The 20,810-nt window shown below is 33.6% G+C and overlaps 1 protein-coding gene across 6 annotated transcripts; it reads left to right on the top strand.

Moving 5' to 3' along the window:
• The first annotated feature begins 4,715 nt into the window (after nucleotides 1-4,715).
• LOC127256200 (squalene synthase 2-like) lies at nucleotides 4,716-15,186 on the top strand. 6 transcript variants are annotated; one of them, XM_051282077.1, is made up of 14 exons: nucleotides 4,723-4,740; nucleotides 4,827-5,040; nucleotides 5,142-5,461; nucleotides 5,786-5,867; nucleotides 5,955-6,044; nucleotides 6,378-6,453; nucleotides 10,707-10,776; nucleotides 10,874-11,017; nucleotides 11,098-11,202; nucleotides 11,838-11,984; nucleotides 12,195-12,270; nucleotides 13,770-13,858; nucleotides 14,350-14,441; nucleotides 14,912-15,186. In XM_051282077.1, coding segments are annotated over exons 2-14 (1,311 nt in total). In that variant the 5' UTR covers nucleotides 4,723-4,740; nucleotides 4,827-5,039; the 3' UTR covers nucleotides 14,931-15,186. The 6 variants fall into 6 exon arrangements, with proteins under 6 accessions (XP_051138026.1, XP_051138053.1, XP_051138062.1 ...); XM_051282069.1 differs by having other exon boundaries at nucleotides 4,716-5,040; XM_051282096.1 differs by having other exon boundaries at nucleotides 4,717-5,057.
• The last annotated feature ends 5,624 nt before the right edge of the window (nucleotides 15,187-20,810 follow it).

Below are 20,810 nucleotides of genomic sequence, written 5' to 3' on the forward strand. Positions count from 1 at the left end.
TCGGGGGTTTAATCAACCTCTCGAGACTCTCAAATACTCGCTTCTGAGGTTCCATCTTTTGGTTAATTTTTCTAAATCCTAATGTTGACCTTCAAGACCATGTCGAGCGGATTCCGCGGTGTTTATCGGTGTGGGGAATGGTTCAATGTCAACCTTCATCTCAGGCCTCTTGGCTAGCCGAAGGCGGCCTTCCTTGATGGCCTTCTGCACTGCATTCCTGGACGTAATATAATTTATGACTTGATGGCCATAAAATCTATTCCATTTGCAGTACAACTTCCCATTCAGCCCCTCATTCATCGAATTTTGTGTCCTTCCTTAAGACGGAGTTGGTTTTCCTTTAGCAGATACTCAAAATATGCTCTGTCCTAGCAATGTCAAAAGAGAATTACACCTTCATAATCACCTCATTCCTTTGGGCCAGCATAAGAGCTGGGCAAGTGTAGGACTTCTCTTGGGAGATCTCAGACAGGAAGATCTCCTCTGGTTCATCCTCGACTTCGGCAGTTTCTCCCTTGGAATAAACATGGTGGTTTCCGCTCTGAAACTTCTGATTTCGGGCTTCTTGAGCATCATTCAAGAGTTGTTCAGCCTTCACGGCTTTAGATGCCAATTTTCTAAAATCGCGGTATTCCTGGAAGGCCAACTTCTCACGAAGCTAGTGCGTCACATTGTCTATCGTCATGTTCACCATACAAACATGGAATCTACTTTCTAACCTTATGAATTATTCTAGGACTGCTCGACCAATTCCTCTTATGCTGACGTAAATTTTTTAGGTCAGATACAGTCACCTCTAGAACAAGGCGATAGAAATATTCTTGGAAGGCCCTCTTCAGGTTTGCCCACATGTGGAAGGGAATTCAAAGGAAATGAAGCATACCATGTGAAAGCTAGACCAGTTAAAGAGAATGAGAATAATTGGAATTTGTACCAATCAGTATTCCCAAACTCCCCTCTACACTGAGGCATGAATCGGCTAATATGTTCAATCATAGAGAAAAAATTCTCTCAGGGATCCTAGCATTCCGAGGTAGTGGGTGGTCCAACGTGATATAGTTCGAAAAAGACCTTTGATAGCAGGGCCTTACCAATAGTCGGTTAGGATCGCAAAAATCCAATGAATTGCATCTTCGATCACCTGGGGATTTGTGATAGGATGTGGCAATGACGTCACTTCTACCTGCCTCCCAGGCTGCTTGGGAGCTGCACGAATGGGCAATGGATTAAGAAATTCCGGTTGTAGAAATGCCTGGGGAGTAGGCTCTCGATGTGGAAAATGAACTCGGATGCCTTCTGCAGCTTCTCTGAAGGCTAATGTCTGTTGTAGTGAAGCATTTCTAGGGTTCGACATCACCATCTCGGTAGGAGATCCGTAGCCTCGTTGTAATATGGAAGCAGCATCCAATTGACCTTCTCCGGCAGCTCCCTACCCCATCATATTGGGATGTTTCCAAAACTGATGATCTTGGTCTCCATGATGTTCCATGAGGTGTTGGGAGGAACAGGTGTACTGGAGCTACCGTTGTCCATGCCCCCCAAGCACCAGAGGTCCCTTGCCAAACCGTCGGATTTTCCTGAAAGTTTGGAGTAGGAGTAGGAACATTTGGCATCGTTCCAGCGTAAAGTTGGCTCGTGTACCATTGTGGCGCTGATGGGACCGTTCCAAAGGTCATTTCACATCTATCATGTCAGAGACGACTCGAAGGAGGCCCGCACCAATGGCATTCTGGACTCCCCTGCCTTCTGGACCTTATTCTTTAAAAATATAATTTGAATCAAATAATTTCACTATGTATAGAGCATATGCCAAGAGACCTTAATCCTATACATAATCTTACGACATTTGCTTCCCAAAAAATTTTAATTCCACCCTAAATAATTTCATAAATTATTCAACTGTATTAAAGAATAAAAATAGAAAAGAAAAACTAAAAATTTTTACCGGCGCAAGAAAACTTATGTCAAGTATAATATACACTAGCGTTCGACCTATATGCTATGAAGGGCAAAAATTAATCAGATTTATTGTATTGTAATTATATATATATATAAGCTATATTTTTATTCAGTTTAAAAATAACGTTAATGTTCATTACTAAGGTAGTGTTCCTTTTGTCGTATCAAGGCCCTTATACGGATCAAATGACAAATGTATGTTTGATAGAAAAATAGAATTATTTCCTTTCACGAAAGAAGAACCTACCAAAGTGTAATTCCAATAATACGATTGCCAGGACAAACGAGAGAAAAACATTGGACTCAATTAAAAAAGAAGTCACGAAGCAACTATTGGTAGATGAGGTAAGCATCGTATGTATAAGTATTCAGTCACATGGTATTCAACTCTCAACAATAACCCAATAATTATTAATCATCATTGAGTTGTAAGTGTAGGTGATTCATGCAATTAAGAAAAGATGGTCTAGTGATGCTAGTAAGGTAATCTATATACAATAAGACAATGCAAAGACTTACATTGATGACAATGATCCGAAATTTTGAAAATGACGAACAAGAACAAAACTATATTGGGGCTAGCTAGGGGGCACCTGCACCTGGCCCCCAAAATTTGTTTATATTTTTTTTTTAGTTTAAAAAAATGAAAAATTTATGTATTTTTAATAATTTCCCCCTCCCAAGTTTTGTATTTTATTTTATTTTTGTGTAAAAATAATAAAAATATGTAATTTTATTTATTTCTCTAGTATTCAATTTTTTTTAATTAAAAATAATAAAATTTGTATAATTATCACTACAAAAAAATAGTATATTTGTAACGGAATTCTGTTCCTAAAGTTTACGTAGCTAACGTAATTCCATCCCTGATTCCGTCTCTAATATCATTAGTAACGGAAAAAGTTGATTTAAGAACGAAAAAATCTTGTTACAAAATTGATATTTTTTTGTAGTGTATGTTAAAAAATTTCGTATTAAGCACACTATTATTGTCTAGACTTTTTTTTCTCATGCTTTACACTGTTGCATCAAAGGGAAAAAAAATGACATCGAATTAATTGAAACAAACTTATATGTTGCCCCCCTCCCCCCCCCCCCCCCAAAACTCAGAGGCTAGTTCTATCACTTATGGCAAGTAGTGATGAATTTTATATCCATTTGGTATTTGGACCTCCTACCAGCTCGAATACAAACATAAATAATATAAGATAGTTTATATCATTATAATCCTTACAATTTTTCAAAGTAAGCTACAATATAGAAAATCTACTAGCAGCCGTTGGAAAATCTTTTAAAGAGTTATTAGACACATCACTTAACAATATTTTTATCATGTTACAAATGTGTTTTACGTAGATTTTCAAATACTAAGGTAGCAATAACTACAAAATACCACATATACGCAAAGCAGCACTAGCAAAAAAATATTTACTCCCTACAAATTTGAAAGTGGATCAAGAATTGGTCAAGTTCATAATAGAATATCGGGTAGTGTCATTAAGCTACAGGAATTGAAGAACTCGTTACACTTGTAAAGGGTATGACCTAGTAGGGCTAATTTGCAATAGCATTTGATGTTTCTGTAATTACATCAAACCATTGGGTAAACGTATTTTATAAATATGAGATTACAATTAAATTAAATTAAACCTATTTCAGTAGGTTTTATTCATTTATAATATTTTTTTGGACATAGTGGGATATTAATTTGGGTGAGTAGGGTTAATTTAATCAATTTGTATGTTATTTAAAATTTTAAATTGTAGTTGTATTTGTGTAATTATTATAAATAAAATAAAATAATTTTATTGTATAGTGAAAATCATAGTTATTAAATTTGGAAATAAAACCTTTGTTTTTAATATGAATAAAATGGAAAAATAAGACTGTTATTATAGATAGTATAATAATGTATATTATTTTATTATTATTATTTTATTTATTTATATATTTTTTTCGCACGCAGTTGTTGTGCCAAATAAAAATTTAAAAAAAAAAAAAAAAAAACACTGATGTTACCATTGTTGAGTAGGGATGTCAACGGGCCGGGTTCTTGACGAGATTTGCATGTCCTGAGACCCGGCCTTCTAAAAAATATAAAGACCTAAGACCCGTCCCGCCCCGTTTCAACCTGGCCTCAGGATCTGTCCGATCCTGGTTCGGAGCCAACCCGAAAAATCCATTTTTTTAAGAAAAGAATAAAATATAATTTTTAAAAAATAATTTAATATTAAAAAAGTATGCGTCAAAATTACCAAAAAAAATTATAGTTCTAAAAATAATAACAATTAAATATTAATAATAGTTGCATATGGTGAGCAATAGTCTAGTTTATAAATAGAATTACAGGAGAAACAAATGAGCTACACACAAATTTGATTTAGAGTTAATATTATATTTTATATTTAAATTTTTTAAATAAATAAATAATATAATTTATATTGTATATTAATATAAGTAAATTATAATAATTATTAATATATTCGAGTTTGAATTCGAGTCTAAGGAGGGATGACTTTTTAGTAAAATCTATAATCAGCCCCGAACACAGCCAAATCTAAAACTCAAAATCAACGATCCGAACTAAAATTTTTTAGACTCGAACATGTCCCCTTAAGATCCAATTCAGGCGGTCGGCAAACCGCCCCATTTGACATCCCTTCTTTCAACGGCGCACACGTAAAATTGTTTTGCAAGTTAATTGAGAGAGAATTGTCAACGGCGCACACGTAACGGATTATCAGTGGGGTTGCCGTTTCTCAACTCTTCAATATTTTCTGTGTAAAATATATTATATAATATTTATTTATTTATTCATTTGAGATTAGAATCAAAGGACACTAACTGGATGCAAAACTCTAAAACAGCGAAGCAGCTCACTCAAACTCAATAATGTATGTATGTATGAATGTATGCATATATATATATATAGAGAGAGAGAGAGAGACAGAGAGAGACAGAGAGAAAGCGTTGATGATAATTTCACTCCCTCTCACAATCACTCTGCCGAATCAAATTGATAGCGAGAGAAAGACAGAGAGGGAGACGCTGCTGCTATTTGACGAATTGAGAGCGTGAGAAGTATATTACCTGTTTGTGTAAATGCTCCAATGCAATGTATTACAATTATCTGTACGTTTCAGAAATCTGTCTGATTTCTTCTGTTTCCGTTCCTTCTCAAGTGTTTGCAGCAGCATCAGCGACCAGTGCTGTCCAATTCCAATTCCGAGGAGGAGGACGACCACTTAGCACCACCATCCCTAGAAAAAAGCATAATCATTCACTCGTGTCGAGCAGGTTGAAACTACCGGACAGTTTGCCTTGTATTCTCAGGTATCCGGATGAGCTTTATTCAATGGTGAGGTTGAAACTGGCGTTAACGGTTTCAGAGAAGCAGATCCCGGCAGAGCCGCCGCACTGGCGATTCTGTTACTCTACGCTTTACAAAATGGATGGAAGTCACCTCATAATTCAGCAGATTGATGAGGATGTTCGTGACGCTGTGAGTTTCGTCTTTCTCACTGCTACGCTCTTCATAATTTTTATTGATTTCTTTGGAATATACTCCAGCAAGCATTGATGGACTATTGAGAATCGAATTGAATCTGTGTTCTTCTAGCTCTGAATTAAAAATTAGTTAGAATGAAGCAACTGTAGCATGGACGAACAGATACGTTTAAAATTAAATCCAAAGGCACGCATTGGCTGGTTTTTTTCTTTTTTTGTGGAACGAAGGAAGTCAATTATTTAGAATCAATCTTGTGTCCACCTCCGTACGCCTTAACTATGATGTCTGAATAATTACCAAAGATGATCTGTTTTGAAGAGAACTTCCATAACCTTCTGGTCTTTCAACAATTCCCAGTTTTGCATTTATGCTTTGGTTCTTCGAGCACTAGACACCATTGGTAAGTAACATCTATTGTTATTGAATCATTTTGCTAATAGCTAAGCTGTTGATGCCAATCTTATTTCTTAAATTATTTTAAGCGCAGAGGATGATTCAACTATAGCAACTGAGGTTAAAGTGCCCATTCTACAAACATTCCATCGTCGCATACGAGATGGAAATTTTCATTTCTCAAGTAAGTTTTGCAACTTAAGTGTCTGCCTTTCGACAATTAGCTTAGCATCGATCATAACTGCACATTTCATGATACCAAATCAATCAAGGCTGGTATAAATATATATATGAACTAAACTCTGCCTTTAGATGATTATCATTGATGATAGCCATTCAATTCATGATACCAAACCCGATCAAGATCAGTATAACTATATGCACTCACACACAAAAAGATTACATACATTTTTATGCCTTCTTCATATTATTGACTGATATTATCATCAGTAATTAACACAAAACCATATGTCTTCGCTCCAATTTAAATTTTCTACACGAGTTTTACAACCTGCAGATGGTGCAAAATATTACAAAGCTCTAATGGAGAACTTCCATCACGTCACCACTGCTTTTCTGGAGCTCGATTGCAGGTATTATTCTGAATCATCAATTACCGATCACTGCTAATAGCTATCAAGCAGATATATCCATAAGGGTGATTTTTAAGATTACCTTTTTAAGAATTAAAATAGTGATTAAGGCCTATTAAGTTCCTATACTCTTAGAGAATGCATAAAATGAAACTACAAGTCATAGATTTGTAACTCCTGTTTAAGCTCTAGTTTCTACATTATAAATAACTCGGACCATCAATTTACATTATATTGATTTAAATCACAATGGCTAGATATAAGAATTTTTTTATCAAGGCCTGCATAGTCAAGCTTCCAAAAGAATGACGAAATTAATCCGGTGTCGCTGCTGCGAATTATAAGTACCATGTGATCTTAATTATAAGTAACATGTAGCTGTAGTCTCCATGATATAGATATCAAATAAAGGTAATCAAACTAACAGAACTTGCCCTAAATGAGACCATGGATTCACGGTTGCAAACTCTGGCTTCTTGTGTTGAAAAACAAGTTTGACATGATGATCCCGCGTTATTGCAACAGTAAAAACAGTGGATAATACATACAATTGAACATTTTGTGAAACATTTAGGATGTTGATTTTAATTGCTTCAAAGGTTATTGATAACACGAGAACTTAAGAGAACCAAAAGACTAAACTTTATTGATAACCAAGGAAGAACTACTTTTCCCGACCAAGCCGAAGCCGTGAAATCGAAAGAAACCAGAATACTAATAATGTCTCAAAATAATACTTAAATACTAGGGCAAAAATATTATGGGCCTAGGCCGACCAACCTAACAATTTATTCAAAATGATCAAATAAGAAAATAAAGAACTAATGTACTTAATAGTAAAGTTAGGCTTCAGGCCATTGCTACAATTAGCCCAAAGCCACTTGCTCTTTCCTCTCTCGTCGTGAATAAACTTTTGGCTGCGCTCACCGCGTATCAACTGCATCTCCCCTAAGAATTGCCTTGTCCTCAAGGCAGGAGGTTGGGAACTAAGCACATAACTGTTCCTCGTCGATCCAAGTCGCATCATCGGGATAAAGACCGCGCCACTGAATCAAGACTTGAGGAACCATACTTCCAGCACGTTTGATCAATTGTTTGTTCAGAACAGCTTCAGGATCGTAAACAGACAGCTACTCGACCTCTAGGCTGGTGGGTAAATGAGGCTCGACTGGGTGATCGCCCAACACTCGACGAAGTTGAGATACATGAAACACAAGATGAATACAGCTAGTAGCTGGCAAATCCAGCTTATATGCGACCTTTCCCACGCAGCGAAGGACGCAGAATGGTCCATGAAATTTGGGCATCAGCTTGTGATGGGTGCCTTGGCGCAAACTGGCTTGGCGATAGGGTCTAACCTTCAAGAATACCAACTCACCAACTTGGAAGGTAAGGTCACGGCGATGGGCGTTGGCTGCCCGCACCATGCGATGTTGAGCATGCTCCAAGTGGTGTTTCAACTGTCACAGAACTGCCTCGCGGCCGCCAAGTAACTCTGAAGCTGCAGCAACTTGGCAATCCTCCGGCAAGAAACTATGCAGTGTGGGTGGCGGTCAGTCATAGACAGTCGAGAAGAGAGTAGTGGCAGCGGCAATGTGGAAGGAGGTGTTATACCATAACTTAGCCCATGGAAGGCAGGTTGCCCATTTTCGGGGCTGTTCCGAGCAAAAACAATGAAGGTATGTCTCTAATGTGCGGTTCAAGACTTCAGTTTGGCCGTCAGTTTCCGAGTGGTACGCCCAGCTGCGTAAGGTCACCTACTGCCCCGCCAAGTAGTACTTCATCTCCAAGGCTTCCCAATCCATCTGAATTTTTCCTACTATCCTGAGTCATGCGACACCCAATATTATATCCACCTCACTAAGAGGAAATACGTGACAGTTTGCCTGTTGTCTGCACTTTTGCTCCATCGATCTATATACTCAATTTTGAGCATACTCCTGTACTTGCCACCTTGCGACCATCGCCTAGTACCACATTGAATTCCTGTGTGGCGTTACATTCAATTTTGCATATAGAACCAATTTTTGGGAAATAAAATTATGGTTTCCACCGTAGTCAATTAGTACCGTTACATAAATCCAAAAGGACTACCACGGAGACGCATGGTTCGGGGTCCCGAAAATCCAACCAAGGCATATAAAGGGAATGCCCTCTGTGATGTTTCCTCCTCGAGCGGTCGGTCACTTTCCAAGGTAGGTTCCGCCTCCTCAGTAAATTCGTTCTCTCTTATCTCTCTTAACTCTCCAACCCAGTTACCTAAATCATCCTTTACCACAACATTAAGATATTTATTTTCGTATTTGTGCAGTGGACTATAGGGTTGTTTGCACTTGTAATAAAGCCGCTTCTCTTGACACTCGCGATACTTGTCGCAACTTAATTTTCTTGTGGTTCCCCTTGAGGAAGAAGTTGAAGTGACTGATTGTTGCCTCCCACAATATTGCTGCTAGTCAAATGGTGGTTCTCTACCCCTCCATCTGTGTTTGAGGAGATAGTGGTTCCAGCTCGCCCAACTAGGTTGTTTTGCAGTGTCGAAGAGGTTTTTCGCAGCTAAAATTCTGCCGCAGATCCATTTTTTAACTCACATTCAATGCTTCTGCTTACGCGGATTGCAGATTCGAGATCCGGCGGTTCCACTACCCTTAACTTATTTCTGATAATTTGTTTCAAGCCCCCTAAATAATACCCTAAGGCTGCACTTCTGTCAATGGTTGAGCCTGAGTAGCAAGTTGAGTGAATAAATTAACATATTCATCAACGAAACCCGTTTGCCTTAACATTACTATCCTTTCATACAGATTCCCTATGAATCGATAGTCAAACCTAGTAACCAATGCGTGTGGAATTCGATCCAGAAGGTAGAAGCATGCTTCATCATATGCCAACGGGACCACTGGAGCACCACATTTTCCATCGCCACTCGCGTAAGACTCACCTTAATCTCCTCGGGGACTCTGTGTAATACGAAGTGTTGTTCGGCCCTAGCAACCTACCCCAAGGGGTCGTAGCCATTAAAGCTAGAGAGTTGCGTATCCTTAAGCTTAAAATCGGTTGTCGGAGTACTCCACGTTCCTCCAACATCCTTAAACAAATGTTTCTTGCCCCCTCATGCCGGCAGCCCTCGATAGCTCCCTCCGCCGCTAAACCCCTAATAGGTGTGGCAAGAACAACTCAAGAATGGTATCTCGCATGATTGCTGAAAGTTCTGTCTTCCGAGTATGCACTTTTCTGTCCACCTTCGATTCGAGGCGAGACAATCCTGCTTGTTGTGCTTCCACGCCTGTTCGAAGTTCCTGTTTCCTCCAAAGCTTCAATGCGTTGCGTATTTGTTAGCGTCATTCTCCTCCGCTGAGATCCGGAAAGTCAGACCAATTTGATAACACGAGAACTTAAGAGAACCAAAACACTAAATTTTATTGATAACCAAAGAAGAACTACTTTTTCCGACCAAGCCAAAGCCGTAAAACTGAAGGAAATCAGAATGGTAATAATGTCTCAAAATAATACTTAAATACTAGAGCAAAACTACTACGGGCCTAGGCCCGACTAACCTAACAATTTATTCAAAATAATCAAATAAGAAAATAAAGAACTAATGTACTTAATAATAAACTTGGCTTCAGACAATTGCCACAATTAGTCCAAAGTACACTTGCTTTTTCCTTCCTCGTCGTGAATAAACTTTTGGCTGCGCCCACCGCGTATCAGTTATCTACCCAAGTATTTTTTTAGGTGTAATGTCTGTAAGTGTAATTTTGGCTTAGAGTTTTTGTATCTATTTTGGAGTATTTAAAGAAGTGGGAGCCAAGAGTGAGAAGGGTGTCTTTTAAAATTTATTAGAGCTCTCTAGAGAAAATAGTTTAAACGTTATTGAGTTATAATAACATAGTTTTTTATGCAATAAGCTTGTTGTAAGAAAGACTTGAGAAAGAAGTTTTCTTTCTTTTTTTCTTTTTTCTTTTTTCTTTTGCTATTTCTTGTTAATAATGTTAGATAGGTTGGTTCTCGTACATTGATGACCGAATTATATAGGTAAGTAAAGTGTGTTGTTTTTTCTACTTTTCACGTTTACATATACGTTATTACAACCACGGAAGAATTGTGCGTGAAATTTATTTATTGACCCCTTGGGGTTGCCATCGTTTTTATCATTTCGCTCAGTAACAATGCAGCTGAAACTAATTTGGCCTTTAAATAGAACCACATATTCGCATGAGATGTTTTGTGTTTCTGTGCTTCCTTTTTTCCAGATTTCAAGAGGTAATTGAAGACATCACCATGAAAATGGGTGCGGGAATGGCAAAATTTATTTGCAAAGAGGTACAATCAACGAAAAATTAACTTCATGCAAGTGGGGCAAGTAATCAGATATATGATCAATGATTTGATTTAAGAGCCTTGAAATCGTGTTTTCCAGATCAACACGATAGATGATTACGATGAATATTGTCACTATCCGGTTGGACTTTGTATGATAGGAGCATCGAAGATGTATAGTGTTAGCAGAGGAAAATCTCTGGCTTCAGAAGATCTCTCCAATGCAATGGGCTTATTTTTTCAGGTATAAATCAAGTAGAGTAATAGGTCAGCATATCCGATACTTTTGCCCGATCTGTTTTGTTTCCATTTCCAACAATGCAGAAAGTAGATACCATCAAAGATTATCCGGATGATATAAATATGATGCCAAATCCTCGCATGTTATGGCCCCGTCAAATATGGGGTAAATACGTCGACAAACTTGAGGTAATCAAATTGAATATATTTCTTGGTCATGATGCGTACTATTTAATGTTCTCTTCGTTATCCAAATATATGTTAACTTTTCTTATTAGATTCTCATCAAAAAAACAATTTTGCTTTTTTTTGTTTTACTAAAAAATCATACTCTGTCAACTAACATGATAAATACATATATATATATATATATATTGCTTTTTGTGTTTGATTTTAAAAAATAATAGTATTTAAATGGTAGTTAGTTGTACCTTTATGTGTAGAGACTTTTTTTTCCTTTAATAGTTTTATTTAATATAATGGTATTAATATAAATAAATATAATTTTGAAGGTTTTTATAATACTTTCTCTATTAGCCACCAATGCAATTATTTTGCCATTTCAGCCTGTTCAACTCCAATGTATCAGTTTCTTTTTTAGTAAGTGCAAAGCATATAGTTTGATCAAATTTACTAAAAAAGAAAAATGTATGTCTTATGTTTGAACATATGAAAATAGAAAAATATATGTGTTGTTAGTGGATGAAATTAGTATAACCTTTTATATTTTTTTCCGCTAGAAAATGCAACAAGTTCACACTTTGAATGACAAGAGGCAATATGAAAATTTGTTGATTGCTACATTATGCATTGCATTCATTCAGGATTTGAAAAACGAAGATAATTCAGCTAAGGCGCTGCTTTGCCTTAATGAGATGGTAACAAATGCTTTAACACATGTGGAGGATAGCCTAAAGTATTTGTCGACTTTGCCAGACCCAGCTATATTCCGCGGTATCGCCATTTTTAAGGTAAAATGAATCAAGGTGATACACTGCTTCCATAAGCTTGTCTGACTGAAAGAAATTTACTTAGCATTAACTAGTTTAAGGACACACACACACACACACACACATATATATATATATATACACAAACTGGAGAATCCAAGATTACTTGCAACAAGTTTAGGTCTAATCAATCTGAACACATGACTGAGGTTTTGCTTCGGAAATTTGCAGGTGATCGAATTTGGGACATTAGCTTTGTGTTATAATAACATTGAAGTATTCCGAAGTGGTGTGGGATTGAGACCAGGTAAGTGAAGATTGATCAATAGATAAATTGATCCGACATATATCTTCTAAATATATATCGTAACATGAATGAATCTTGTCATTCTGCTTTCTCTTCCTCTCATACATTCTTAAGACATCAAAGTATCTATGCTTTTACTTTCTTTCTAGTCCCGAAGTGTCTAAAAATACACAAGGCTTTGTCTATTTTGAAATTTTTTTCAGTATCGGGTAATTTTGAAAATTAATAAATATATATATATATTAAACAAACAATAGGTATTTAATATGATATAGAAAAAAAAAAAAAAAAAAGAAGTATCGAACTTGATATTTTCGTATTGAAAATCGGTATTTAACATACTCCCTCCGTCCCATGTAATATGGGTGTATTACCGTAGACACGGGAATTTAGGTAAAATATAATTAGTAAGTAATTAAGAAGTGTATTAGTAAAAATAATTATTATTTAGTAAAAATAATTATAGATTAAGATTAAGATAAGTAAATAGTTTAATTAAAATTAAGAAAATTATAAAATTTAAAATTTAAAATGACGATTAAAGTGCATAATTATATTTCCAAAAATAGGAAGGACAAGTTACATGGAACGAACAAAAATAGAAAATAGGGACAAGTTATGTGGGACGGAGGGAGTAATATTTTATGTGGTATTATTTTGAAAGAATTATTGCTTGATGAATAATACAAAAAAACTTCTAAAAGTAAACATAAGTGTTTATTCTTTAGGAATATTGTTTTGTATTTTTTTTTTAATTTTGATTTAAATAATAGTTTAGATGTGATTTTTCATATGAGTAAATAATATATCTTTATCGCAAATGGCAATGATTGTATACTAAAAAGATTGAAATCAAACACCAAGTAAACAAAAGTTAACTCCCAATTAGACTATCTAATTAACTAATATCCTTATAACTTATGAGAAAGCCTAATAGTCTACAGAACCTTAGACTATATCAAATCTCCTTATTATGAGAAACCCGACAATCGAATAGCTTTTACATTCTCATTAGCTCAACTATTGACTCCTAGGTTTGTTTTGAGTTTGGAATTTGGAGAATAGTGACGATTTGAACGAAGATACAATTTTGGAAGCCACGTAGATAAATATTTGATGTAATATTTTAAATAAAACTAATTTATGATATAATATATTAAATAAAAATTATGTGTTCGATTTGATTGTTTTGAAGAAAAAAATTAACAAATATTGTGAGACCAGACTTGACATTTGTTGTGAAGTCATATGTATATGCAACAGCTTTTGTATTGAGATTCACAGTCCTTTCACTAGAGTTAGGCTCCCGATTTTGTTTTTACACTTTTCAAATCAATGAAAATATATATAGGTTTAGTGTAGATATAGATTTTGAAACTATGAAAATTTAGAATATTTTTAAAATATTAAACAATTGAGTATTTAATATGATATTTTGTGAAAAAATATATATATTTGACTTGATATCAAATAATGGCATTTTATACTTGTATGCTCAGGTCTTGCGGCTAAAATCTTCTACAACACAAGTTCAATGTCTGATGTTTACGAAGCTGTACACGACTTCTCTTTTATACTTGAATCCAAGGTGCGTTGTCAAACCAACAAATATTTGTTCTTCCTATTTTTTTTCCACATATTTTTTAAAAAAAATTAATATATTACACACATTCATTATTATTAAATTTTCCACACAATTCCCTATACCTCACATAAAAAAAATTTTCTTCCCAACAATCTCACAAAACAAAATTAACAATGCTTTTTAGTTTATCGTGAATTTTACAAGGTAGGTTTGGTTATAGAAATATTTGGATGGAGCGCATGTTTAACTCATGATGATCAAACTCTATTATTTGAGCCTAATCTTAAGTTGAATTGAAGTGGGTGGGTTGATGTAGATTGAGATGGTTCGGCCCAGTAGACAAGTCATTTATATTTTAAGCTAAACATATGTTATTTTATCAATAGTGATTTTTTTTTTTTTCAAAATAGAATATCAAATAATTATTTTATCTTGCAATACATTACATTAAATACATATATATGTTGATGCATTGCCAATGGAGGACTTTGTAGATTAGCGACAACAATCCTAACGATAAAGTGACGAGGAGCCTTATAGACACTATCAAGAAATGTTGTAGAAGTTCTCTTACTTCAAACCAAAGGTATGTATGTAGTTATTCCACAATCTTTCACTTACATAGGGATGGATAAAGTACTAAAATTTTCGTTATACAGAATTTATCATAGCTAGAAATACTAAATTTATCCAAAATTTTTGGTATATAGATATTTTGAGTGCGGTATGGTTGTCATACCAAATATTTAGTACGGTGTCAGCATGTAATTTTCAAAGTTTAAGTATGTCGTACTATATCAATATATATAGTACAATATATATATATAATTGGTATATTTTGTCATTATGACGAAAATTATTCGGTATGCTATCAATATAAAATTTTTATAAAAAAATCGAAATATCCATTACAGTATTTTGTATACCAAAAATTTTGATATTGTATATGATAGAATATAAAATTTCCAGTATACCATACCGATGTATCCCAATACCAACCATATCAATTCATTTCCTTCCTAACAATTTATTCAAAATTCAATATTTTTTTGCCAGGAAATCTTACATTATTTAAAGCAATCTCCATTTGATGTTGTATGTTTGTTCATCGAAGAATCAACTCATCTAGAGGAGTGTATTAAAGTGCAATGTAACCTTACAATGTTGCCACCGTCCTTACTATCTATCTGGTGTATACAATGCAATAAACTAAATCAAGAGTCATTCGGCTCTATTTCTTTTAAGGTCTGGATATAATATTGTACAATTCATTTAAGAATTCCTTTTCTAAAATCATCAAATTAATATTATTTCAATTCACATTTATATTATTTTTAATCCTTAATTTTATTTTACTTTTACTCGATAAAAGCATTTGTTTGTGTTGTCACGCCTCTAGGCTCTATGCACATCTGATAATCAATTTCCTTCAATAGTTTTTTAATAGAAAATTATGTGTAGTATAAATATGTTTTAAATATCTGACCTGTCGCGCGGTCAATCAAATAATTCACCTGTTGCGCGGTCAATCAAATAATTCACCTATTCCGTTATAACAATTTGATGTAATACAGGAAAATGGATCGTCTCCATGTGTGATTTACTCTTTCGCGTTCTAATGCAGTAAATAAAAGGAGGAGAGTTTTCTTTTATTATCTAATGAAGATAAAATAACAAAGCAATTAAATCAACGAAGAACTAGCTATCAAGGGGATGTCTGGCTCAAGGGATTATGCAGTTATGGCACTTGTGTTTTATGATTAATTCAATAAAGTTAATTCTTATTAAAGTATCAATAAATTGGTTATAATTATCAACAAGCTCTGACAACCAATTTCTCCTTACAGTGCAGGTAATTAAGGTACAACGGTTAACTACCTCTAATTAAGCAAATAAACCTAGGTGTGCCCATAAGAAATATTGTCTAATCGCATTCTAATATAGCAAAACTCAATTCAAAATAATTACTACCTAAGAGGGGCAATTAGATTTGATTATCTAACCTCCGGGAAGGAACTATTCAACCCGGTTGTCACCTATTCAAGTGCGAATATAATTACGGATATCCTACCTGAATTAACTTTAGATTATCAGACTAATTCAAATATCGGTACCAAAATATTCAACCAATGGGAGGGGAAATATTCTCTGTCGATTTGCTCATGCGCGATCTATGAGTCTGTCAGTCTCTTGCTCCTGTGTGTATCTATTTTGGCCGTTCTCCCCCTCTAAAACGTGTGATACTCCCTTTTTATTTAATTTTGTCCTAATTATTCTGTAGATGGGCTTTTGGGTCTTTGATTAAATTCTCATGTCACTAACTAAATTGTGCAAATCTGAATTTTTCTTTACTTTTTCTGTCAATTACGCCAAATTTGATATTTGTCCTCTACACACAGCAAATAAACAATACGCATATAAATTAGGTAGAATCCAATCAAAATCAATCAAATATCGCATATGATATGAACATAAAACGCATGCGATTTCTAACTATCAAATCATCCCACACCTAGATCATGCTTGCCCTCAAACATAGATTCGAAATAAACCAAATAAATCGCAAGCGACTCAATATGACAAGAGAATCCAACACAACCAGTTCAATTCGAAATCCAACACATCAAGCTATGTCAACCTCACAGGATAAAGTGTATTTGCACATGCTCTCTGAAGGAATGAAGTGTATAATTGGCTCAACACTCAGGTGGTGCACCAAAAGATTATCCCATAGGCTTGAGTAAAAATCAAATCTCTCTTGCTTAAAGTATTCGAATCTAACATAAAGAATCAAAGGGACTTACAATAAGGGTTTTAGCGGGGCTTATGTTTAGGGGTAGGAAAAGGATAAACGATGGCTAAGTATGTTAAAAAAGAATACATTAAAAACACGATGCTAGCACATGAAGAACAAATCGCCATAAACAATGAAATTCTTACTTTATTCACTACCCAAACTTCAATAATATAATTAAATAGAAATACTTCATCAAGATGATTATTTTATTATTTATTTATTATTATTATTTTTATTTTTATTATTTTTTTTGTTTCTTTTTTTTTTTTTTTTTTTTTTTTTTTGGTTTTTGCCTTTATATATATATATATATATATATATACCTTTACTACCCACAATCATTCATGTATACTATGATTTATTCGTACCCAAATTTTATTTCTAACCAGTGCCGAAGAAATAAAGTGCATCACAACATGAACTTAAAGTAATTCTTTCTAACATAGGGTTCAAATCGGAGAAAACTTAATCGAAAGAAGGGTATGAGGCTAAAAGACAGGTTATTAAAAAATAGGCTAAGAAGGCTCAAATGGGCTAACTAAGGGAATATATTGTGCTGGGTAATAAAGAAAGACTTAATGAGGTTACCTAATGCCCTTATCATTTTCAAAACACAAGACTCGATGGTTGCAAGTTCAACATGCATAATCACTCAAGTTGTAGGTCATCTAATTAAGCACTACAAATCACACATGAAAGAAATTTCCAAAAGCTTGAATATATGCAATTTATTTTCTAATGTAACTTTTGGAACATAGGCTCAAATCTCACAGGGTTCAAACGTCGACTTGACTCAACATATCACCAATCAAATGTCATTAGTCATGTCAAACTAACTTATCACACAAATCACATTTGACTCACTTCAGACTAATCTCAAAGCATGCAAAAGAACAGCAAATCAGACATAAAAAGTAACAAAAAAAAATGAAAATTTTGCCCAAAAATTTGCATAACTCCTCTCCCCACACCTAAAATATGCATTGTCCTCAATGTAAAGAAAGAAAAATTAAAAAAGAAGGAATAGAAGAAACGAGTAATGCTTCCCTGGTTTAAGGAGCCAATTTCAATCGGTGCAGGGAATGAGTGACTGGATCATTAGCTTTAGCTTGGAGAGGGTTTTTTTTTTTTTTTTTTTTCCTTTAGCTTGGAGAGGGTTGCAGTCACTTCAGTGCGAAACGCGGCATCCTCAGCTCGAAGGGCTGAAAGTTCAGTTTGTTGGTGCCTGAGTGTAGCTCGCAAGTGATCAAATTGCGCTTGGAAGTCATGAGGGGAGGATGAGGGTGCATCGGGCTCAAAGGCAGCGAGGTCCGGAGATGGTAGAGATCCGTGGACCGGTATGCCAGCGAAGAATCGAGTCCCGTAGGAGTCTGTAACCAATTTCATTACCTTGAGATAGGGAATATCCAGTGGTGTCATCGAGCAAGCCCTGTGAAGAGAAAAAGAAGTAAGATACTCAATAAAAACATCATAAATAAGACCAAGGTTAAAGGGCAAGGTGAGTGATGTAAGAGCCGTGAATGAGGTTGCCGCCTTTAGTAGAAAGCACACGAGAAAATCTATCGGCCAATTTTGAAAAAATTTTAATAATTAAAAAATTTTGAAAATTTCAAAACTTTGTTATATATATCAGTTTTTAAATAAAAACACTTAAAATTTTTTGAATCTATCAAACAATTTTAAAAAAATAATAAACAAAACTAGCCCTAATACAATATCACAAAACTAGTTATGCACGGGTAATTATAGAAATTATGATATTAATTTAATTTTATATTTTAAATAATAAATTTTATTTTGATAATAAAACTTTGTATGAGGATAACAAAAATTAATTTATATAAAAAATAAACTATAAATAAAAAAAAAATACAGTAACTAAACCAAATAAAGAATATTAAGTAAGCAAATCAAAATTTCATAAATATATACTCCAATTTAAACTCAAACATAATACAGATAAAAAATAGTTATTCATAATCACTCTTAAATTAAAAATCAAAATAAATTTGAAAGAAGTTTGTTAGCCTTTGGTTAAAAACAATGTTCAAATAGCATACTAAATAATATATATAGTAATGAAAAGAAAAGCAAACAAATAATATTAAGTAAATCATAAATCAAATAAAACTTATAAACCATTTTAAATTCAAACTTAAATTAGATTTAAAATATTTATTTACAAAATTATTAAATGAAACATTACAATAAATATTTATTTGCTTCTTCTTCTCCTTTTTTTTCTCCTCTTTTCTTTTTCTCCGGTGGCGGCGGTGGCGGCAGCGGCAGCGGCAAGTTTCCGGAGAAGATTTTTAATATATTTTTTTTAAAAAAAATAATAATTGTTTCAAAAAATTCGAGACAATTATCAAATTTAATTAACACGCTTGTGGATATTTCCTCTCTGGATTGAGTCTCAGAAATTCCGAGGCTATTTCCGAGACCACTAAAATGGCAACTAGTTTTATTCTTTGGTATAATTTCGAGACAAAACCTGAAGTCAAAATTAATTTTTCTTAAAATCCTTTTAAATTCCGAGATAATTTTTTTAGAAACTTTTCTAATAATTTTTGGTAGTGGAGCACCCATTAACCATTTTACGTATAGTTCTGTATAATAATCTTGTTAATATTTTGGTTGATGTTTAGAGACAGACCAGTCTACACTAATTGGGTTAGAAGCTGAGATAGTTCAAGATGTAAATTGGCCACAATTTCGCAAAAACGTAGCTGGTGCCCTTATCTGCATTGTGGAATAGTTTGTTTAGCGTAATAAAGTGTAACAAACTCTGTGAGTGAAAAGAGTGCGTGAATTAGATTCCATATTCTCTTATGAGATAAAACTGAAAAAGATGTGAGTGTGGCTTGATTAACAAGGTGAGAAAATGAAGAAGTTGTAGGGGAAGTGTATGGGGTCTACTGAGACAATTTTTAGAATGAGTTGGGATGTTCATGAGGTAGGATACAACACTCTTGTAAGCTTATTTTGCTCGTGATCATCGATGATGATTGAGCCTGGGTTGGAACCCCCAGACACAGGTTAGTCTTAACCGAACTGGATTAACAATTGTTCAGTGTTTAGATTTTACTGTGTGCAATTGAAGTTTTCTGAAAACATTTTGGTGTTGTTTGATTGTTCTTGGTTCGCTGCTGTTTGATTTTAAGCAGATTTGGAATCAACATTTTATGTTTTTACTGAAAAATTAAATTTTTTTATTTCAAGTTACAAAAATCAAGTTCAAGGTGCCCCAAAATTTCGTTACTTCAAGGAATTAATGGTGATAATTCATAAAATTTATAGGAAAAATTATTTTTACAAGTACAATGGTCCACACTTGCAATAAAATAAAAGAGTTAATGGTACTTCTTTTTATTATGAGAAGCATATAATATATATTTTATTGAAATATAATGATAAAAATATTGAAATATATATTTTAAAAAATTTTAATCGTATATATTAATTCATATTTTAAAAGTACAAACATCATCACTCGTATAAAAAATAATCCTTCTGTTCTACCTTTTTCGTTCATTAATTTATTTTTATATGTCCCATCTTATTTGTCATTTCTTTTTTAGAATATATAATTATACATTTTAATTATATTTTAAATTTCATAATTTATATATATATATTTTAATTTTAATTATATTATTTACTTATTTTAATCTAATCTATAATTAATTTTATTATACAATAATTATTTTTACTTATACACTTCTTAATTATTTAACATAAATTTTCATATCTACGGTTAATTGGATGCAAAAGGTGGGACAAAAAAAAATAATAAAATAATATCATAACTTACTAACTTTTACTACCTAAATAACTGCATCCGGAACAAATGAGTCATCTGTTTCGTAAACAAATAGAGTATTTTTTATATAAATATTTTAAAAATAAATAAATACCACTAATACTTTTATTATGTTTTATAATTAATAAAAAAAATTTAAAAATTTCCTATATACCAAAAGGAGCACACAGGTTTATTTTATTCGGGATTGAAATTAAATTTTTTATTTAATATTTTATATAAATAATATTTTGATATAATATTTTTATAAAAAAATAATATATTTTTCTTAAAAATCCTACAATAATATTGTTTGTGTTTGACATATAAAACAAACAAACCCAATAGATTTGTTC

This window comes from Andrographis paniculata, unplaced genomic scaffold, assembly GCF_009805555.1.
Source record: "Andrographis paniculata isolate CXL003 unplaced genomic scaffold, ASM980555v1 Contig12END, whole genome shotgun sequence".
In the NCBI taxonomy this organism is placed as follows: domain Eukaryota; kingdom Viridiplantae; phylum Streptophyta; class Magnoliopsida; order Lamiales; family Acanthaceae; genus Andrographis; species Andrographis paniculata.